We start from the raw sequence: 22041 nt of genomic DNA, 5'->3' as shown, positions 1-22041 counted from the left end.
ATTTCAATGAAACTAATGAAGCATAAAACTACTTATTTCTTAATTTGGTCCAGTAATGGGCCAAATTTCATGATCTAGAACGGGATGTTACTTTTTTGATAAAACCATTTTAAAATGCTAATATTCTAAATCGATATATGTAGACATATTTGATTATCAATTACTGCAAAACATACACAGTCCTACCATTTTGATAGAATTTGGTTGTGGTAGATTACAGAATTATGTCAGCAATAATTATAGGAAAATCAAATCTAAGTATTAAAATCAATCATCTTTTTACTTTCCAGGCAATATTAATTCATGTGTATAGAACTATGAAAAATCCACAAATGTTATAAATCTTCCTTTTATATTATTGTTAAACTTATGATTAAATTTGTCTCATTTTCTACTTTAAACTTCTACTTTAAAATGTTTTAAAAATAATTCAATTTTAAAACAATTTCTGGATTGAAAAATATCCATACTGTGATTTTGTAAATGTATAACATGACCACTAGTATCTTCCTCAGAATCTTTTCCCTTAACATGATCAACAAAGTAAATCTTCCAATTTTAATGCCATTACATTTCAATAAAATAGAATTGTATCAGAATCATTAAAGGTAAGTATTTTGAAGACTAATTTCATATTCAGAAATAAAAAAGAATAGACATTTTAAATACTGGATAACTTAAATTGAGACTAATACTTGTACTTATGCTTATTTTAAAAAGCATATTCAAACATATAACAAATGTCAATATGGAGTGTCTAATATCTAGAAAGACACCATAAACTTCATTTTAAGACTTGCCTTTTTTCCCATTAGTAGGTGGTGTTGATGTTTCTCCCTCATTGTCTTTATAATATTGAAAATAGACAATAGTGATTAATGATTAAGATCATTAATAACCAAAATAAAAATCAAGCACATCAAAAAAGATGAAATCACACAATAGGGAAACAAATCCATGCACTAAACATGACACTCTATATTAATGAACACAAGAGAAAAGTATATACTTCCTATCTCATAGGAAAAGTAATAAAAACCAAATAAATGAAAAATCATTTTTATAATATATGGTTATGCTTTTATGTTAATTAAAAAACTGATGCAACTTACTAATTACTTTTGACAATAAAACAGCAGCAACAAACTGGTTTAGCACATGGGCTTCTTTATCTGAATGAATTTAAAATAAATAAAAGTGATATTAACTATTGCTGAAGTCCCCAAACTAATGCTACCTTAAAAAATGACTTTAATGTGGAAGACAATTAATACTGTGAAAGGCTGCAGTGTTTGTATGGACTATATGAGATATAGAGGAATGAGCTAATGGGAAAACATTAACTTAACAGCTAAGCTAAAATGAAATTCATTCTTATAGTATTCCATAAAAAAGTGATTCCTAAATTATTCCAGGAAAATGGAAGAAGGGTGACATTCTAGAAGTTAGATACTAGATATTCAGAACCAAAGCAATTCTACATGTCTAGAAATATGCAATTAAACTTGCCTGTTTCCATTATCAGATGATTGATGATATTAGTCGCCTTTATGGCATTAAAAAGTTACTGATAATGAGTAATTCTAGTAGCTTAAGAGATGTTTTCAGTTGTAAAACTAAAAACTCCACTGAGAGAATGCTTCCATGAAAATATATCTTATGTACAATATACGTAATGGCATTGCTTTCACACCATGGAAACCAGAGGAAAAAAAGGCACAAAAAGTACACTCTATTATTCATAAATAAAAAGTGGTCAGTTAAACACTTGATAAAATTAAAGATATTCTGTATTATTCAAAGAAAGTTACAATTAAACTTGATAATTGGATAAGATTAGTATTCAATTCTGAGTTTCAAATAAAAATAGTGAAAATTTGATAAAAGAAGTATATAAAAATATACTGATTTACTGATTATATAATGTTTTAACTTTTTTGAGACAGAGTCTCGCTCTGCTGCCCAGGCTGGAGTGTAGTGACGTGATCTTGGCTCACTGCAACCTCTGCCTCCCAGGTTCAAGTGACTCTCCTGCTTCAGTCTCCCAAGTAGCAGGGACTACAGGCGCGCACCACCATGCCCAGCTAATTTTTTTATTTTTAGTAGAGATGGGGTTTTGCCATGTTGGCCAGGCTGGAATCTTTTAAGTTTTAAAATCCTTTCAAGAACATTAAACATTACGATATATAAACATAATAGGTACTTTAAAAACAACAAAAATAAAAGGTATGCATTTCATTTAGAAAGATGGGGAGAAATTATGATTGACAATAAATGTTAGAGTAATATTGAACTGGGATGAAGAAGAGAAGCCTGTAATTGCTTTATTTTAGGAAAAAAATATGATGGAAAAAATGATCGTGGTCTATAAATGTTTTAATGGAATTTATATTCTGTTTTATATTTCTTTATAATTTGCTTCTACTAGATTCAAAATCCATGGGAGAAGGGGCTAAAGCTTCAACAAAACTTTACTCACCATAACACATGATAAAATATAGTTTTCTAGTAGGTACTCATTAAATATTTTTGAATAAACAAATGAACTGAATGTAAAGCTGGGTAAAGGGTAGGTGTATATCTTGGTCAAGGGCACTATCTATAATTCTAGTTTGATTTAAACATCAGGGAAAATATTTAGCCAGTTGGGTAAATTAAATATTCTGACAAATTGCCTAGATAGCTTAAGTAATACCCATTTATTAATAAAATGAGGTAATTTATCTTAAAGTTAGTGCTGAAAAACAATCTATTCTTCATTGTGCATTTATAAATTTGGAGCCTAAAGTCTTATGCAAAATTGAAAAGTCATATTTGAAAACATTCACTTATTTAATTTAGGTACACAGTCAGACAGACCTGCCTTGACCTCTTCTCCCTGCTTTTCTTCCCCCTGCTCTTCCACATGCTCAGTTTCTTCATTAACTTCTGTACTTGCAGAAGCAAAAGTAAAGAAAAATATAAGACCAAATAGGTAGATGTGTTACTCTTCAATGAAACTAAACAAATAACAAATTGTAAATTATTCAGAATGATAAAGACACCAATAGATATCTATTTATTTAGAAACAGAGTCTCACTGTCACCCAGGCTGGAGTGCAGTGGCACAATCACGTCTCACTGCAACCTGCATCTCCTAGGCTCAAGTGATCCTCCCACCTCAGCCTCCGAGTAGCTGGGACTATGGGAGCGGGCCATCATGCCTGGCTAATTTTATATTTTTTGTAGCGATGGGGTTTCACCATGTTACCCAGGCTGGTCTTGAACTCCCGAGCTCAAGTGATCCACCCACCTCAGCCTCCCAAAGTGCCGGGATTACAGACGTGAGCCACGTGGGCCACTGCAACTGGCCCAATAGGTTATTTTTAATAAGTTTCTGACATGCTATAGAAAAGTAAATAAATTTACTGGTTAATTATCACATTGTCTGCTTTTATGATGACTTTGATTTGTAAAAGAGAAATTGTGACTTCTAAAATATTTGTAATACGTGTGGATAACTGGGTAAAGTAGGCAAAACACTTTATATATAAACTTGGCATATTACTAAAAAAAGTTATATAACTTTTCTTTTAGAAAAAGAGAAAATGACATTTTACAAAATGGCAGTACATAAAAATTAGGGAAAAATGAAATAATAATAATGCCTTACAGTTTTTTAGTACATTGTGCTTTCTATATTATTCTTATTTTACTTCTCTGGTTCTAAACAAAGATAAATGGCTAAATATATAACAGACTAAAATATAAAATAATCAAAATCATAAAGAGTTAAATTATGACTTGCTCATATTTTGGCTGCTGAAAAGGATTTGAAAATAAATATTTCAATACTTTAATTCTAAAATAATGCCATTAAATTACAACTTCTCATAATTAACTTTTTAGGTGATAATCCAGACATAATTTGATTTAGACCATCAACTGATAGTCTATTTTGTGTCACTTACTGAAAATTAACTGAAGTTGAGATTTCTAAAAGAGATATTATATATCTTCTTTAAAACTAAAAAAAAAATTGCATAATCTACTGAAGTCTCCATATCAACATTTATAAAAACACTTTAAAAAATCATCCATACTTTTATATAAAAAAAAACTAAAAAACAAAACCCCTTTTATTTCATACTAAAAAGGATAAGGGAGGTTTTGGCTCCTCTTTGTTTTATGAAATAAAAAAATGGAAAAATCACAATTGGGGACTTTAAAGGAAAACTGTGGTTTTAATTAATTTTATAGGGATAAAAACAATAGTAAACATAATCTTTATTGATAAGCCCATCAGAAACTTCACCAACTCTGACTTTCGGTATTACCAATAGGCTCTGTTTTCTAGGATACTTGCTATTACAAAGAATAGAGCTACTTATATTTCAATAGACTATTGCTATAAATGACATTAAAAATTCAATTTTAAAAATGTGCATAAATTATAGTTTCTGACTTTAAATGCCAATAAATGATGTCGAAACTCCATCTTTAAAAACACTGAAGAGACAAAAAGTTCCATAAATATTACTAAACTTTCCTTAGGAAAAGTGATTTAAAATTCTATGCCCCCAATTTTAAGCAAATAATTAAGAACTATAAAAATGCTGTGAAGTCTTTTTCTCAGGCAGCATAACAGACCATCATTCACAATATCACTGGATTGTTCAAAATTATGGTACTTGAAAATAGAAAGAACGACAAAACAGAAGTTGACCATCATCCAGTTAACAAGAACACAACTTATATCAACAAGTTATATAAGGGTATAAAAGTATTGCTGCTCGAATGCAGCACACTTACAAATTTGTTACAAATAGGTTACAGAAATACGAATTTAATATAAACATATATATAATGACAAGATTATTTTAGTGGTACTTTGTATACTATTTGAGGTAGCTTTTCCCTTTTTAAATAAATATTTCATGAATTCATTCAAAAAGATTTATTGAGGGTCTACAATGTGCCAGGCATTATTCTATGTGCTGGAGATTCATCAGTAAACAGTCAACAATTTTTTAAAGATACAAAGTTAATTTCAGATTTCCATAACTGGTACAGGATTTTATATTGATCTAGCAAACGTATGACACTCCATATATCACCATTCAGTATTTTCTTCTGAGTCATAATGTAGTGTTTGATGATAAAATTATACCATATTTAACTCTGATATACTGTAAGCAGTCTTGCTACAACATGAAAAATGATGTTGGAAACACAAGCCACAATCACTTTCTAATTCAACAACTTTCTTTTCTAGAAAGCCAAATTTAATAATTAAAAACATCATCATAAATAAAAAATGAAATATATGATGGTAAATATAACTACACTATGTGTACATCCTCAATGATGTAAACGTAGACTGCAATTGATATCTTTGGTTAAAGTCTTACTCGAATTCTAGTTTCTGGTTAAAAGGTACATAAAAATTTTATGAAAGAGCACATTTTATCTGGTCATTTAAAAGAAGTTAAACTCTTCGCATTCTTATTTGATGAATCAAAGATATTTAACTCTTTGGTATAATTTCCAAGTTAAAAAAAATTTGAATACTTTGTCAGATATCATAAAACAAAATAATTTTACTGTATTTAAGTCTATACAATGAAGGGACATCAATTGCAGTTGGGTTTATTTTTGCTTACCAGCCCCCCAAAAAGGCTGTTAGCACAAAACAAACCCTCCTTTATGTACAGACCTTCATAAGGTTCTATCTCCTTGACTCCATTGTCTAGGGAAAACAAAATAAAAACAAAAAACAGAACAAAAACAAACAAACAAAAAGGGAACCAAAGCACAGGGGTTAAAAACAACAGAAATTTCCAAAGGCACAGAATGTATTATCTACTAGAGAAAAGTTAAATGATTTAAATATATATGTATTATTTGCAAAGCACATCCAGTTACTAAATAAAGGGATCATTTAAAAAATGATTTTAAAAACCATTATATTCAGTTATCCATGCTTTTAGAGGTCCTTTATCTAAGAATTTATAGATGTTTGGGAAGTATGTTCATGTGTGTGTCAGCAAATAGTGCTTCTTATGCAAAAATGTAAAATTAATAAAAACATCAGTACAACATGCATCTTTCATTGTATATTCATGATTACCTTTTTCTTGTTCTCCAGTTTTGAGAAGGATCACCATTGTTGTGCATCAGCTAACCAGTCCTTTGCAGTGTGTGAAAATTGATTTGGCTAGTTACTAATAAACTTTATATAACTATCAACAATTACATAAACTTATTTGTAGCAAAGAAATATTATCCAACAGCTTATTTAAGAGTATTATGTTTACTTTTAAGATACATTTATTCAAATTTAAAAATGTGCAAGAGCAATAAAGATACCTTATTTTACCTGGAAATATTACAAATTTTTATTCAAAAATACATAATATTTATAACTATTATCAAATACAGACAAGGCATACAATTAACAAAAGAAAATTAACACAAAGGTAATAAGAAAACCTTGATTCACCTTAGCTTCCATGTGTATTTCCTAAATGAGATAATTAGAAATAAAACTTACTTCTATCCAATGTTCCCTTTGGTGGAAGCTGTGGAAGCTGTCGGCCCCTCCGTCCTGCCACTGGAGTACTTGATGGGCTTGTCTGGACAGACCCAGTACGAGGATGAGACCTAAAGACACACCATTAATATTCATTTTCAGTATAATGAGTTACATATTTTTAATACCTACATTTGGTTCATATGATAGCTGTATAAATACAATTTTAAAAGAAGTTTAGCTGCAGATTAAAAGGTTAGGAAAACTGGACAAAATATGGATATCTGAATGACTAAATAGCAAAAGATGTTTATTTTTGGTGTAATATGCATACATACACATACATGCACACAAAACCCTACAGTAAAATCCATGGAATTATTAATGTAAATTAGTACTCTATCCATTGAAAGTAAGAGGAGAATTTCGCTGCTCAAGAAAGAAAAGGTAGTACTTTTCTTTCTACCAGATTTCAAACTTTCAACACTAACCTTTCTCCCTTGATCCAGAGATTTTTACTCAGGCTTATATTAAATATCCCTTTATTAGAAAACATTTCATGAAACTACAAATAAAACGCTGAACAATTCAAGATTCAACTAAGGAAAATACTGGTTAATACATAATATTAGTATCAATAGAAAGAAACTTAAAAAATCTAGTTTTATTTATAATCATCATGATGATTTGAAAAGTGATGTGTAATGGACACAAATAGTTTCTCATTCTGTAGGAGAGGAACATGACAGTTAATGACGGAATTTACCCAGGACTCCTGATTAATGAGAAATCACAAAACAAATGCAGTCAGGACAGTTAATAAACAAATTACAATGGTAGCCACACACTATTATATCCAGTGAATATAAATAGTGTGTTTACATTGAAAAGGTTAGTATCGATTGTTACTAGTGATCAGCCAAAGATGATAGAAGAGACCAGTTAACTGCTGGGAAAATAAAATGGTGTGCTGGTGGGGCAAAGGGGAAATTAGTCTGATTTATCTTTCACCTCGATAAGGCAGGTGAAGGAGGGGCAGATCTTCCAGTCATTAATGAAGGCATCGACCTCATGAGGTTTGTATCAGGACGTTCAGTGGATCTGGAGCGGGTGGTGGTCCGCTCAAGGAGAGGCCGTTGTTCTGTTGATCTGGATCTGTGATATGGCTGTCTATCTGCTGCTTCACAATCCCTGAAACGTTAGTCAAAAAGCAGCTCAGTTGATCTTTAGTGCCCTTCTGCTATTTGGTTATGATGCATCAAACTGATTTTGAAAAAGGTAATTGTTTAAAATTATGGAGTATGTAAAAATTTTTCTTTTCCCCAACATATTCTGAGCAATTTCAAACGAAACTTCTTAAGAATTTCTAAAAAACCAAAATCTGCCTTTCGAAGTAATTCCCAGCAAAGATAATAGTTGCTCAGTTATAATAAACAACAAACAAAACTGCCTGCTTTCCAAAATGAATTCCCTAAATGGAATACGTGAAATATGTGAATTATTCTATTTTAAAAGAATTCAATGACTTTTCCTAACATTTTCAAGAGTGAAGAAAACCATATAAGCATTAATTCCGTAGCACCTGAAGCTGTTTAGTACTATACCAACTAAGATATAAAAAGGCTTTCAGAAAACACTATACACCTGAACATTTAAACAGAAGAATAAAAATGAGGTTATAAGAAAATAGGGTGACTGTGAAGTCTGTAGCCATATTTAAACCTGATCCACAAGAAAAATCACTCTGTAGAAAACTGGTTAACTGGCTGTCTATCTTGGTGCACTTTAGCTATGCCAACTGTTTCAATTCAGAGTGGGTATTAATTGAAATAATAATTCTGAAACAACATGATCTCTTTGACTACAAATAAATCTAATACCAAAACTTAATCCTTGTTGAAGGAAGTATCCTTAAATTTAAGCAACCTCTCATTGTTGACCTTTCTATCCCTGGAACCTAGCATAATACTTTTACATTTAACATGATCAATAAATGTTTTCTAACATCAGCCCCACAATTTGGGAGATGACTTTAAAAACACTAGCTTTGGCTCCAGAATTCAAAAGTAAAACATATGTCAAAGTATATTTCAAATAAAATTATTACCTCCCTATCCAGTTGTAAGCACAAAAATGGAAATGCTTATATAATATAGACAGTCAAGAAAGCACTAGTCTCCCTCAAAGCTAATGTTTCAATGACATCCACTTTACCTATAAGTTATCTCAACCTTATTTTGGATAATGAAAAGTGCAAGTAATTTAAAAAAAAAAAAGAAAAAAGGACATAATTTCCCGAATGTCATGAATTATATGGCAAACAATTTTGTACTCCTTGATATTAGATTAGGTGACTTTAGAAAGTGAATATTGGCTTTATTCTACACCATATCTTGTGATTATTTTATATTTTAAAGTCATAGGGTAACATATAAGTTAGAGCACTTTTAAATACTTTTAAGTCCATATACTATCATGTGATTTACTTTCTAAGTTTAGTATTTTCATATAAGTGCATCAAGAACATGTCAAAATAACTGACATTAAATGTAAATATATAAAAAATATTTAATTACTAGTAACAATTAAATGGTAAGAGAAATGAAAAGGTAACCTCATAGTGTAAATATCACAGCTGTCTTTTTGTTTCTGAAAAACTATTTTGAAAGAACACTTTTCTTTAGAAATAAGTGTGTTCAGTAGTTTGCTGCATGTTTTTAGTCTAATATCTTTATATATCTTCATCACAATCAACAGAAACAAAGGGTATATCTCTCTATGTATTATTTCTTAAATTGCTTAAAGCCTATTTTTTAAGAGTACCAATCTTTACATTTATTTAAAGATTTATCTCACATTAATAATAAACATCTTATTACATAACAAATCTTTGGGAAATAGCTACAATTACCCTAGCAGAAAGTTAGACTAATATTTCATGTATTTATATACAATTTCATTTATTCTGATTCCATCAAGACATTTTTCCAAGTGGAAAGTGGAGTAAATGTTAGGATATGCAGTTTCGCTTCTTTGTGAAGAATCATTTTTAATAACTGAAAAATATGATAATGAGTGAAAACCAGGGAATTATTTTAAATGTGTTGCTATGTCCTATGTCCTCAAAAGGAGACCATTATTTATAAAACAGAGGTCACTCCTTAGGAAGTAGCTCTTACAAAAAATGTCTCTTTATAAAAAAGTTGTTTGAAAATTAACCCATCTTTTACATTTTACTTATATATTTTTCTCCATAAATACAAAGTATATATTAAATAAATACCATAGTGTGAAATGAAAATAGGTTAATAAATGAAAAATGAAAAGAACCACAGTAGAAGGTAGAAATTTCCCCAAATGTCCCAACACAGTTAAGGGGAATGGAAAGCTACCACATTTTAAACTTTGACAGCACATAAGAGAAGGCTGACACAGGCTCCTGCTCCCACATTGGATAAAAATAGGTCTGACTAGCTTAGACACAATGTTACTGCTATGAAAATTTAAAGCAGCAATGCCTAAATTACTCAGTCTTACATCAGGTCCCTTAAAGGGATTGAGATATAGTACTCGCAAACTCCCACCAAAATTCTGAATTAGTTTTAATTTTAAGATGAGAATATATAATTAATTTTGAATAGCAGCAACTGAAAAGTGGGAAATAATAAATACTTGCAAGGCTTAAAATATTTTAGGGCCCACTTGGGGTTCTTAACTTGGAGTGTTTATTTCAATATAAGTTGTTTCCTCTGTAACCATTTTATTTACCTTATTTTATGTTATGCATATAAAATATTATTCCAAAAACAGTGGCCATGGTTTTATCAGATTACCAAAGGGTAAGCCATTGAAAAAGCCAGGGCCCCCTCATCTGTAAATTTAAATCTTTCTTAGGTAAATAATTCCATTGTCTTTTAAAAAGTGATTTAATATCTATCACTGTTACATTTTTGAATATTTTATATTTTCTAATCTCTATTTATAGTTCATATTTTTTTGTACTTGAATTGATCTAGGCTACTGTCCATCATTATCTAATGGCTGCTATTCTAAATTGCATGCGTTCACAAAGGATACTGTGTATCAGCCCCTCCACTAATTTATGTTGACTAACAATACTATTGTTAACAACCCAGCCTTAAAAGCACATTATTAGCATATGCAGATTTTGAGATGAGTATGAACTGACAATAGGCCACAATAATAAAGAGAACAACTTAGAAGGCCTTCGTCTTAAATAGCAATCTTTATGCATAAGAAAAACTAAAACTGAAAGTGTTTAGTATTTATTTTCAGTCATTCTAAGGGAAAAATAATTTTATAATCATCCAGCGAAGTTGTCAGTTTTGAATCATTTTTTCGGGTCAACATAGTTGCTCATGAAAGATTTTTTAAAATTTCCAAGTATTTGATGCAACTTCCTACCTATTTTATCAGTTTTGCGATGTACTTTAGGTTTCCTAATTCAATGAAAGGACAAGGGATTTCTATGCAGGGATTGTATGCAAGGGAATTGTCTTGCAAGGGATTTTCCTCTACTAGGGAAGAAGAGGTCAGTGGGCACTCTTGTCTATAACCCAATGTTATTGCCTGCCATCCATCCATCCATCCGTCCATCCGTCCGTCCATCCATTCATCCATCCATCCATCCATCCATATCTTTCACCATGATACAACTCCAGATCAAAGTAAGCTCAATGTAGAGTATCTCTACAGGTATGATAAATACTAAGAATACTAAAACTCAGAAATCAATGAAAATTTTCCCAATATGTAACTCAGGACCTAGTCTGTATTAAATCAGACTTATTTCATGTTTATATTAGAAAGATGTCATAAGTAAATGTAATAGGTTTTCTTGAAAAGTAAACTTGTAAAAAGCAAAGCTACTTAGGAATTATTCTTTTCCTTTATAAAGCTGACATCTTAAATTTAAAAAAATTGGATATATCTCTGAAGAACAAGTATGGTCTCAGGTTTGGGGCAAGAAATGACTTCTCTATATCCATACTGTATAGAATAAGCTGATCAATAGCAGAAGTGCCCGACACAGTGGCTCATGTCTGTAATCCCAGCACTTTCAGATGCTGAGGCAGACAGATGGCTTGAGCTTAGGTGTTTGAGACCAGACTGGACAACCTGGTGAAACCCTGTATCTACAAAAAATACAAAAAAAAAAAAAATAGCGGGTGTGGTGACAAACACCTATAGTCCTAGTTGTTCAGGAGGCTAAAGTGGGAGGATTGCTTGAGCTCAGGAGGTCGAGGCTGCAGTGAGCTGTGATCATACCATTGCATTCCAGTCTGGGTGACAGAGTGAGACCCTGTCTCAAAACAGAAAAAAAAAAAAAAAAACAACCAGAAGAAACATTATATTTTTGTTAAAATATCTTGAATGTCTACAGATTTTCTGGGCGTTAACTGCATAACTGAAGTATAAATACATGATAAAATATACTAGAAAACATTAAAAATGAAACATTTTAGAATAATTAAAATAGCATATATACATATTTGTATATAACAAATAATTTAAAGTAATTATGACAACTTTAAAATTACAATTTTCATGTTCATCATTAATGTGCAAGATTAACTTTTTAAAAACTCTAGCTCATTATTTTAGCATCGTTTCTAATGTTATGAGGATTGCAAGATACAAAATATTTGCCATAGAAATCATGGTAAATAAGCAAATAGGTATTGTGCACAAATACGAACATGATATTATTTTGGAGGAAGATTAATTTATCCTTGGGTGTAATAGCATTATTCTACAGAATCTTTCTGTTGAGTTAGATGTAAAGACTCTAATTAGTTAAAAGTAAATAAGCTTATTCAAAGATGACAACAATATTTAGAGTCAGCCAAGTTAATAACAATCTAAAATGTGAAAATGGTATAATACATATATTGGAGGAAGATTAATTTATCCTTGGGTGTAATAGCATTATTCTACAGAATCTTTCTGTTGAGTTAGATGTAAAGACTCTATATTAGTTAAAAGTAAATAAGCTTATTCAAAGATGACAACAATATTTAGAGTCAGCCAAGTTAATAACAATCTAAAATGTGAAAATGGTATAATATATATTGATGTGACAGAGCAAGACACCATTCATGTAGAAAAAAATTACTATTACCCACAAGCCTATTATTTTATTATCAAAAAGAGAAGTATTCTCACATCTACAAAGGTATTTAAAAAACATATTCATTATTGAAAATTGCATGAAGAAATGACCAAATGTCTCAATTTCCTCAAGAAAATTAGGGACAAATACAATACTGAACAATAACATATACTGTATTATTAAATACACACACACACACACACACAAACATATAAGATGTAAATATTTTGAAGATATTTTTAGTATATTAAATATTTATAATTTTCATTGTTACTTAATTTTTATTTAAAAAATAACAGAAACAAAACCACAAATAAGCAGGAATATTTACCCATCATAATTAATACAGAACAAATTAGTACATCTTTAAAATATAAATTTTAAGAATACTGAGAGATAATATGACATGTTACCTGTAAAATCCTTATTTTTATGGAATAGGTTCCCATATTCAGTGAATGTTTGAATTTAATAATGATTTGTCAAATGTAAAAATTAAAGTTATTCCACCAAGGTACTGGCCCTACTTTATCACTTCCCAGATTCTCAGATTCCATAAAATAGCAAACATTTTTAAAAGTATATCTCTAAACAATATAATTATGAATTGCTATTGTATTATATCAGTATATCTGATGAGGTATGGCTCTCAAGCTAGAATACAGATTCAACAGTTTCACTGATCAATTTTGAACAATTCACCAGCATTCCTTTTGTTTGGCTGTTTTTACGTGGATAGAGAAATGTGTATAATGCAAATCCCTCATATGCACTGTTGCCTGCTGCCAGTAGCAGTCACTTCATAATAACCAGTCCAAATCTCAGACTCAGATGTAGCAGTCTGAAGATTAATGCTCCCCAACACCCCAACCAACAGAACAAAATTTGTGCTCATTTTCAAGCATAAATACTATCTGCCTCAGTCATTACTGATGATATGATCTCAACATTCAATACCAATTAATTGGCAACACAAAAAAGCATGACAAATAAGACCTACTGTCAAGGACAAAGCCACCAACAGAGGCCGACTAAGAGATGGTATAGATGTTGAATCTATCAAATGGGGAATTTGAAATAAGTCTGCTTGATATGGTAAAGACTGTAGTAAAAAAGATGAACAGCATGCATGAACAGATGGGGAAATTTCAGCAGACACATAGATGATGGAAGATAAAATAGTCAAATGGAAATGCTAGGAATAACAGAAAGTAGAATATGGTAAAATGTTAGTTAAAAAATTAAGTCGGAATCCGTTTATGACAATTTTTAATGCCTAGTTAAGAGGTTTAAACAGTTTAATTGTCAATGAGAGTAATAAGAAAAACTTCTGAACAAAGGTAATTTCCAAGTAATAAATTAAGAAGAATAATTCAGCAGTAGTGCAGAGAAATGAGCTAGATTAGGAAAAGGCTCTGACTTGTAGTAATGAGGGTGGAAATAGAGAAGAAGGTATGAATGACAAACATTACAAATCACAATATACAAAATATATAATATAAAATATAGAGAACATACATAATATTCAGAAGCATACAAACAATGCTAGCGATAGAAGGAATCTCAGAAGTTATATAATCCAAACTCTCTCACTTTAGAAATGAGCAAACTAAGGCTTATAGAAGCTTGGACGAATTCACATAATTTGATATTTTCTGGGCTGGAACTTGAACGGGGCAGTCTTTATTCTAAGCCTGTTAATTTCACTGAACTGTGTTTTCTTTGATAGCAGGGATAGTTTTTTCTCTCAATAATGTTTGACAAATCAACATATAAATTAAATATAAAAAAACTTTCAAAATTTCAGCCTGAGAAATGAAATGATGATCTATTAACAGAAATTAAATAGTTCAAAAAACAAAAACCCAAACCCAAATATATATATATGTATATATATATATATATGTATATATATATATGTATATATATATATATGTATATATATATATATATGTATATATATATATATATATATACATATATATATATAAAATCAGTAAAGCACTGGAGGCAGAGGTCAAACTGTAGAAGGTTAAGTCTTAGGAGCTGATGAAGGAGTGAAGGAAGCATATGTAAAAATTCACACTTGAGATATCTGACCTAAGTAAAAAGAGAGAGAGAGAGAGAGAAATAGACCACTCTCAAGTTAGCTTGAAGGGGTAGCAGAACAGAAAGAAGGTATTAGTATTGTTTATTTTTATTTTTGAGAAGGAGTTTTGCTCTTGTTGCCCAGGCTGGAGTACAATGGCGCCATTTCAGCTCACCACAACCTCCGCCTCCCAGGTTCAAGTGATTCTCCTGCCTCAGCCTCCTGAGCAGCTGGGATTACAGGCATGCACCACCATGCCCGGCTAATTTTGTATTTTTAGTAGAGATGGGGTTTCTCCATGTTGGTCAGGCTGGTCTCGAACTCCCGACCTCAAGGTGATCCACCCACCTCGGCTTCCCAAAGTGCTGGGATTACAGGCGTGAGCTACCGCGCCTGGCCAGAAGGTATTATTAAGACAATTTCAACAGTAATTTGCGGAGAAATAAAATCAGTAAAGGAAGAAAGATTGAAATACAACAGAAACAAGAAATAATAAATGCAGGAAAATTCCAGAGAAACTAAGATAGGCTAGAGTCAGAAATGTAAATAGAACTCAGTTTTGATGGAGAACAAAACAGTTGTAAGAGGACAGAAGATGATTGGTAATGTAGAGAAATTAAGATTAAAAATGATAGCAGTTGGGAAAGTGTGTTATTGGCTTAGATCACATTGACTAAGAGTTCTCAGCACTACCTTACATGTAGAGAATCTTTAAGAAAACAGTCTATGTTCTACATAGACTGTTTTCGTCCTTTACCATTACTCCACTAGCTTTGTCAGAATCCTTTCTTTAACCAAGGTTCCAGTTATGTTGCCCATCTTGACATAGGACCATCATTGCCTCTCTTCAAACTTCATAGCAGCCCTCATCATTAATCTGGACACAGGTCAAACCCTTCCAGGGACCCTCAGCCAGTTCTGGTATTAAAACAACTGACAATTAACCTAGAATATTTTAATTTAAAGTTCTATTCAAGTATGTTATCTCTGTGATTCTTGGCTATCAAGTAAAAGGCAATCCCCACTGCCCCCTGATATCTTCTTCTCCCAAAATTCTTCATTTACTATACTCTCTTCCATACCATTATTAATCTCTTCTAATTCTCTTCTGTATTTTTGAGAATCCTTACTCCATTATTAATAAACTTCCTTAAACATCAACCTTCCTGCAGGATGGTTTTTGCATATTCTTGCCTTAAATAACATTTAGTTCAACTGTGTAGCCTCTGCTTCCATTGTAGCCTTCATCTGCAGAAGCTACTTATTCTTTCACATTTCACACTCCAGGAATCCAGGAGGGGAAGTTGGCTCCCTAGAGACATTTCTGACAATTACCCCCCGAATCATAATGGACATAGTCCTTACTTCTCTTAAGCATTCCACTTGGCAGTAACATTCATTATTAATACAGGTTGCTATTATCTATCCAACTTCCAATCCCTGTCCCTTAGTCATTGGTAATTTTAGGGACTGACTATGGTAGTGCTAGAAGATTTCAATGCAAAGGCAGAAAATCATTGAACAATCATGAACCCCAATCTCCAGATTTTCAAGACTTCAATAACCCTTACTTTATTCTGGCATCAGTCTCACCAATTCCTGGCAGTATATATCACCATCTTTGACTTTCTTCTTTCCTTACCCACCCTGGACTCTATGACTGATCATCTGAACCACTCCCATACAGCACTCAGATTCCCTTCTAACCAATCTTCCTACTCACACAGTCACACACTAACAATGGTTTAATAACAAACTTGATTTCTCTCTATTAGCATCCTTTTACTTAGCTTCACTTCTCCCATCTATTTTCTTCCTGTCTCAGTGGTAAATAATAGCTTCTTTCTGTTCACAAAATCCATCTGTGTGTTTAGTCTGATTACCACCTACCTCCCCTAAGACTCTTCTTCCAATCATTCTGTCTTTTTTTCTGTATTTTTGACTTATCTTTCTCTAAAACATCCTTTGCTCCAGTGTGTGAACACATGGACATATTTCTTACTCAAAGGGAAAGAAACATCTTTTGATATCACATACGCTATCTAACTTTTCTCCTTCACACTTTCTTGATAAGTTCATTTTCTTATCTCCTGGTCATACTTAGGCTACTGCAACCTGTTTTTTCCCCCCTCACCATCCTTCTAAAATTACCCCAGCTAAAGTCATCCATGATACCTCACTTGACATATCCAACAGGCATTTTTCATTCATTATTTTTACTGTAATGTTATTACTTTCTTCTTGAAACTATTCCTTTAGCTCTCGTGATTCTACTTTTCTCATTCTTCTTTATGTCACTCAGAAGCTCCTCTTCCTCCCTCTGCCACTTAATGTTAATGTTCTTCAGGCAGGGAAAAACTTCTAAGCCCTCATTTCATGGGTTGTTTCTCAGATTGATTTCACTTACTTTTTATGACTGCTTACCATTAGTAGTGAATTTACTCTGAAATTACTCTATGTAGCTTAGGCAACTTCAAGTTTAAAAATTGTTTACTCTGTTCCTGCTAGATATTTCCTTTTAGCTTTCTCAGTAATTCCAAAACTGAACTTGTCTCACACCTAAACTGATTCCTCCCCTAAGAACCCACTTGGACCCTGTTAAGGTACCTTATGAATCTAGTTATTGAAGGTATAAGACTGGGAATTTTTCATGACTCTGAACTCTCTCAAAATCCAAATTCCATTATTTATCAAGTATTGCTGATTTTAATTTATTAAAACCAGTATTTTCTCTCTGTTCTTCCATCTACTACATGTCTCTCTTTTGCTTTTTTCTCTTCAAATCGATCATTCACAGAGTCTGTAGGTAGGTACTCTAAGGTGAATGAACTTGTTATCACCATTTCTAATTAAATCCCTTCCAAGTACCTCTAGAACCTACAGTCTTTGATCTAAGTTCCTTAACATTTATGAAGAGTATATAAGATTCTTCAGGCTGGGCATGGTGGCTCACACCTATAATCCCAGTGCTTTGGGAGGCCAAAGCGGGTGGATCACCTGAGGTCAGGAGTTCGAGACTAGCCTGGCCAACATGGGGAAAACCCATCTGTACTAAAAATACAAAAATTAGCCAGATGCAGTGGCACATGCCTGTAATCTCAGCTACTCAGGAGGCTGAGGCAACAGAATTGCTTGAACCTGGGAGGTGGAGGTTGCAGTGAGCCAAGATCACGCCATTGGCACTCCAGCCTGGTGACAGAGTGAGACTCCATTGCAAAAAAAAAAAAAGATTCTTCACAAGTGGAACCCTCTCTATCATTCCAGATTCATTTCTTGCTATTTCCTGCCTTGCGAATAATGTTCCAACAATTCTAAAATACGATATTTATTACTTCTGTGACCCTGTTCATACATTTCTTTAAAATGTCACAAATATCCTCCCTCACCTCCACATCAATCTAAATAATTCCCATTTATTCTTTAAGATACAGCTGAGTTGTTGTCTCTTCCATGATACTTTACATAAAAATCTAGCTGCCCACCACAGATGTTAGTAGTTCCTTAATATGTTATGTATAGCTCTAAGCAGGGATAAGTACTAGAAAAATAAGTAGGGTACAAAGGTAAATGTTAAAAAAGGTTATATTTATTAAAATAAAGGGTATATTTTAATAAAGAGACATTAATAAAGGGTAACATTATATCCATCCTAAACATGTTTGTTCAAATGAGTGAATTTAAAAATGCACAATGAATCAAATATTATTTTATACTAGTTAGCATAACCTGGCCAGAAGACATGCTTTGATTTCTAGTGTTAGTTAATATTGTCTCTTGAAGTAATATTAAAAAAGCTTAGCAAACATTATTTAAGTCTCTACTCTTCTGTTCTCAAAGAGGTGGTCCTCATAATTTTTCATGTTATACCCTAGGGTAGAGAGACCAGTGAAAGCCCAGCTTCTTCTAATGGAGTGGGCATAACTGGGGATGCTATGTTAAATTTACTACATTCATCCCATTCATTTAGAAAGTTCCAGATATCATATAGCCAAACTATGGCCCAACTGAAGCTATTAACACATATTTTATTCCTAGGAAACAATTTCCAGTTGAAAGTATATGCTACCTTGAAACCGAGGCTAGAGAACTGAATACTTAGATACTGATGCTACTTTCTTTTTCCACAGCTCTCAATAAAAGAGTTACTTTTTATTGTCCACTTTTAAGTGGTCAATTATTTTGACTCAAGTAAGTAAAAATTTGGATAATCTAGTCCAAAAACAATTCTACAAGAGAAAGAGGGTAATCCAGGTTTGAACCTTGTTAAATAGGTAAAAGAAGAACAATGTAGCAAGAGAATTGAGGATATTTTTGAGAATGGATTCAACTTCTGGATATGTAAGTAGATAAAGAAAGATGGAGGCTAACAGCAAGAAAATAAAGGGATCAAGAGAGTAGCATTCTCTACTGAGACAGAAGAACAAGTGAAGTAGAAATAACTTAAAGAAACAATAAGAAAAAAAAGTGCAATCATGGAGTCCAAGGGCATAGTATTCAAATTAAGATTTCAGAGCTAGAAGAATTTCTACTGATAATAAAATGTAAAGTATGGTCATGAGACTGACCAACCAAAGTAGAATTGGAGGTAAAGCTCGCTACATTAGAGAAAGTTAAGGAAGTGAGTGGGTGCTAAATAGATTATTCAGGTAAATGCTGACATTACTCAGGCTTCATGGCAGGAATTGTGAAGTTTAGGAAGACTAAAGCCAGGTTCTAAAATCATCCATGAATAAAATGATATTACTAAGAGGTCAACAAATGACAGCAACAAGGAAGGGTGGTGGGTGGTTGTGTTTAGTTGCATTACATACAAAGGTACAAGATATAAAAATAACAAGCAGAAAACATTACAGAAATAAATACAGGAGAATGGATAGATTACTAGGTCAGCATTCACATGTTCAACAAATGTCCAAAAAAAGGTCAGTCCAAGAATCTCAAAGTGGATTGGGATGGAGGTCAGAGGGAAGAGAAACTTAGAAAGTTAGTAGATTAAATAACAAATGATCAAAGTCCCTTAAAAAAGGTAAAAAAAGAGAAAGTTACACTGCAAACTCAGCATAGCATTTATTACTTCTGTGAAAGAGGCACAGGGATATAACAGGCAAGGAGAGTGCAGGGAAATGTAAGATACATACTTAGATGTTCTGTTCTTGGTTTGGGTAGTAGATTCAAGGATGTTCATGTTATTACATTGTGTTGTAACTAATACACATTCATTTGTATGTAGCAAAATTAGAATGAAAGCTAATATTTTAAAAAAATTTATGGATACATAATAGTTGTACATATTTATGGGGTACTGTTACATTTTGATACAAACATATAATATGTAATGATCAAATTTGGGTAATTGGGATATACATCACTTCAAATATTTACATTTTGTTGTGTTGGGAACATTTCAAATCTTCTCTTCCAGATATTTTAAAATATACAGTAAGCCATTGTTAATTATAGTTGCCTGACTGTGCTATTGAACACTAGATTTTATTCCTTCTATCTAGCAAAGATTTTTTGAGTAAGACCTCAAAAACACAGGCAACCAAAGCAAAAATTGACAAATGAGATTCTATCAAGGTGAAAAGCTTCTGTACAGCTTAGAAAACAATAAACAAAGTGAAGTGACATCTACAGAATGGAAGAAAATGTCTGCAAGCTATTCATCCAACAAGGGATTAATAAACAGAATATATAAGGAACTCAAACAACTCAATAGCACAAAATAACAATAATAATCTGATTTTTTAAATGGATAAAATATTTGAATAGACATTTCTCAAAAGAAGACATACAATGGCCAACAGGTATATAAAAAAATGCTCAACATCACTAATTATCAGAGAAACGCAAATCGAAACCACAATGAGATATCATTTCACCCAGGTTAAAATGTCTATTATAAAAAAATTCTGAAAATAACAAGTGCTGGAGAGGATGAAGAGAAAGGGGAGTGCTTGCACACTGCTGGTGGAAATATAAATTAATACAACCAGTATAGAAAACAGTATGGAGATTCCTAAAAATCTAAACATGGAACTACCATATGATCTAGCAATCCCTTTGCTGGGTATATATCCATGAGAAAGGAAATCAGTATATTGAAGAGATACCTGCACTCCCATGTTTACTGCAGCACTATTTACAATAGCCAAGATATGGAATCAACCTAATTGTCCATCAACAAATGAATGCATAAAGAAAATGTGATATATATACACACAATGGAGTATCAGTTAGCTAAAAAAGAAAGAATAAAATCAGGTATGAAATGCATGATTAGCAAGATGAATGAAAATGGAGGACATTATATTAAATGAAATAAGCTAGGCACAGAAAGACAAATATTGCATGTTTCCACTCATATATGGGAGCTAAAAATTGATCTCATGGAGGCAGTGAATAGAATGGTAGTTACCAAAGACTGGGAAGGACAGTAGAGAGGAGATGAAGAGGGGTTGGTTAATGGGTACAACATATTTTTTAAAAAAGCAAAGGAACTTCATTCTTACAAATTCTACCCATATTGTCTAGGTCACTAGACTTAGGCCCTCAAGAGTTCCTGTTGCCCTACGGCAAGGCAAATACTTTAATACATATAAAATAAATATTACATATACATGTAAATATACATGGTAAATCCTACATTAGATATTTGATAACTTGCTTGTGGAAACAGATTTTTCCATGTTATATTTTAATATAAACATTAATGATCTCTGTTTTCTCAGCACAAACCAAATTATGACACAGAAAGACAATTCATAAATGTCTCCTTCAAAATGGGCCAATTAGGCCGAAGTTGAGAATTTGGGGAAAAGTACAAAATTGAGATGATCAAGAATTGTAGCCACATTGCTGAATGGAAAAACTAAGTAACATGAAGCAGATAATCTATTTGTTGATAACTGAGACTAAGAAAATACAAACTATTGAAAAAGTGATGTGATATGACTTTAACTTAGCATGAAATGAAGAGACACCAGAGTATATACAGTAAGTCTATAATCAGTAATGTCTCATTCATGTATGTCACCCACCTTTAAAAAAGCTTTGGCCAATTATCAAAATACAGTTATATAACTACTTTTCCATATTTTTGTAAGGTAAATGTATAATTACTGAAAGTAAAAAATAGTCGGAATGCAATATATAGCAACAGTAAAAACAAAAAACAACAAAAGATAATTATTTAGGATTGAAGCAGAATAACAAAAAAGTGAAAAAATGCAAAAGAAAATTAAATATAGCAATAACCATTATCATATAATAAACTGGAAGGCACTAAATTTCAATTATATTTGCTGA

General features: G+C 32.0%; 1 protein-coding gene across 48 annotated transcripts in view; it reads right to left on the bottom strand.

Annotated features, from left to right (window-relative positions):
* The window catches only part of RIMS2 (regulating synaptic membrane exocytosis 2), a 773441-nt gene that overhangs the window by 237072 nt on the left and 514328 nt on the right, over nucleotides 1-22041 (bottom strand). For 22 of the 48 annotated variants that reach the window (XR_010141279.1, XM_063726750.1, XM_063726760.1 and 19 more), the window contains 3 exons: nucleotides 7523-7702; nucleotides 6533-6642; nucleotides 2860-2928 (listed from right to left, as the gene is read on the bottom strand). Coding sequence is in view for 47 of the 48 variants with exons in the window: in XM_063726750.1 (XP_063582820.1) it covers nucleotides 2860-2928; nucleotides 6533-6642; nucleotides 7523-7702 (359 nt within the window). In the remaining variant the exon portion in view is untranslated. The remainder of the gene's footprint in view (nucleotides 1-2859; nucleotides 2929-6532; nucleotides 6643-7522; nucleotides 7703-22041) is intronic. The other 26 variants (XM_063726779.1, XM_063726782.1, XM_063726780.1 and 23 more) reach the window with 3 other exon arrangements.

The sequence above is a fragment of the Pongo abelii genome, chromosome 7 (assembly GCF_028885655.2).
Source record: "Pongo abelii isolate AG06213 chromosome 7, NHGRI_mPonAbe1-v2.0_pri, whole genome shotgun sequence".
In the NCBI taxonomy this organism is placed as follows: domain Eukaryota; kingdom Metazoa; phylum Chordata; class Mammalia; order Primates; family Hominidae; genus Pongo; species Pongo abelii.
Note: the sequence above shows the minus strand (reverse complement) of the source record. Positions and strands in the feature narration are given on the sequence as shown.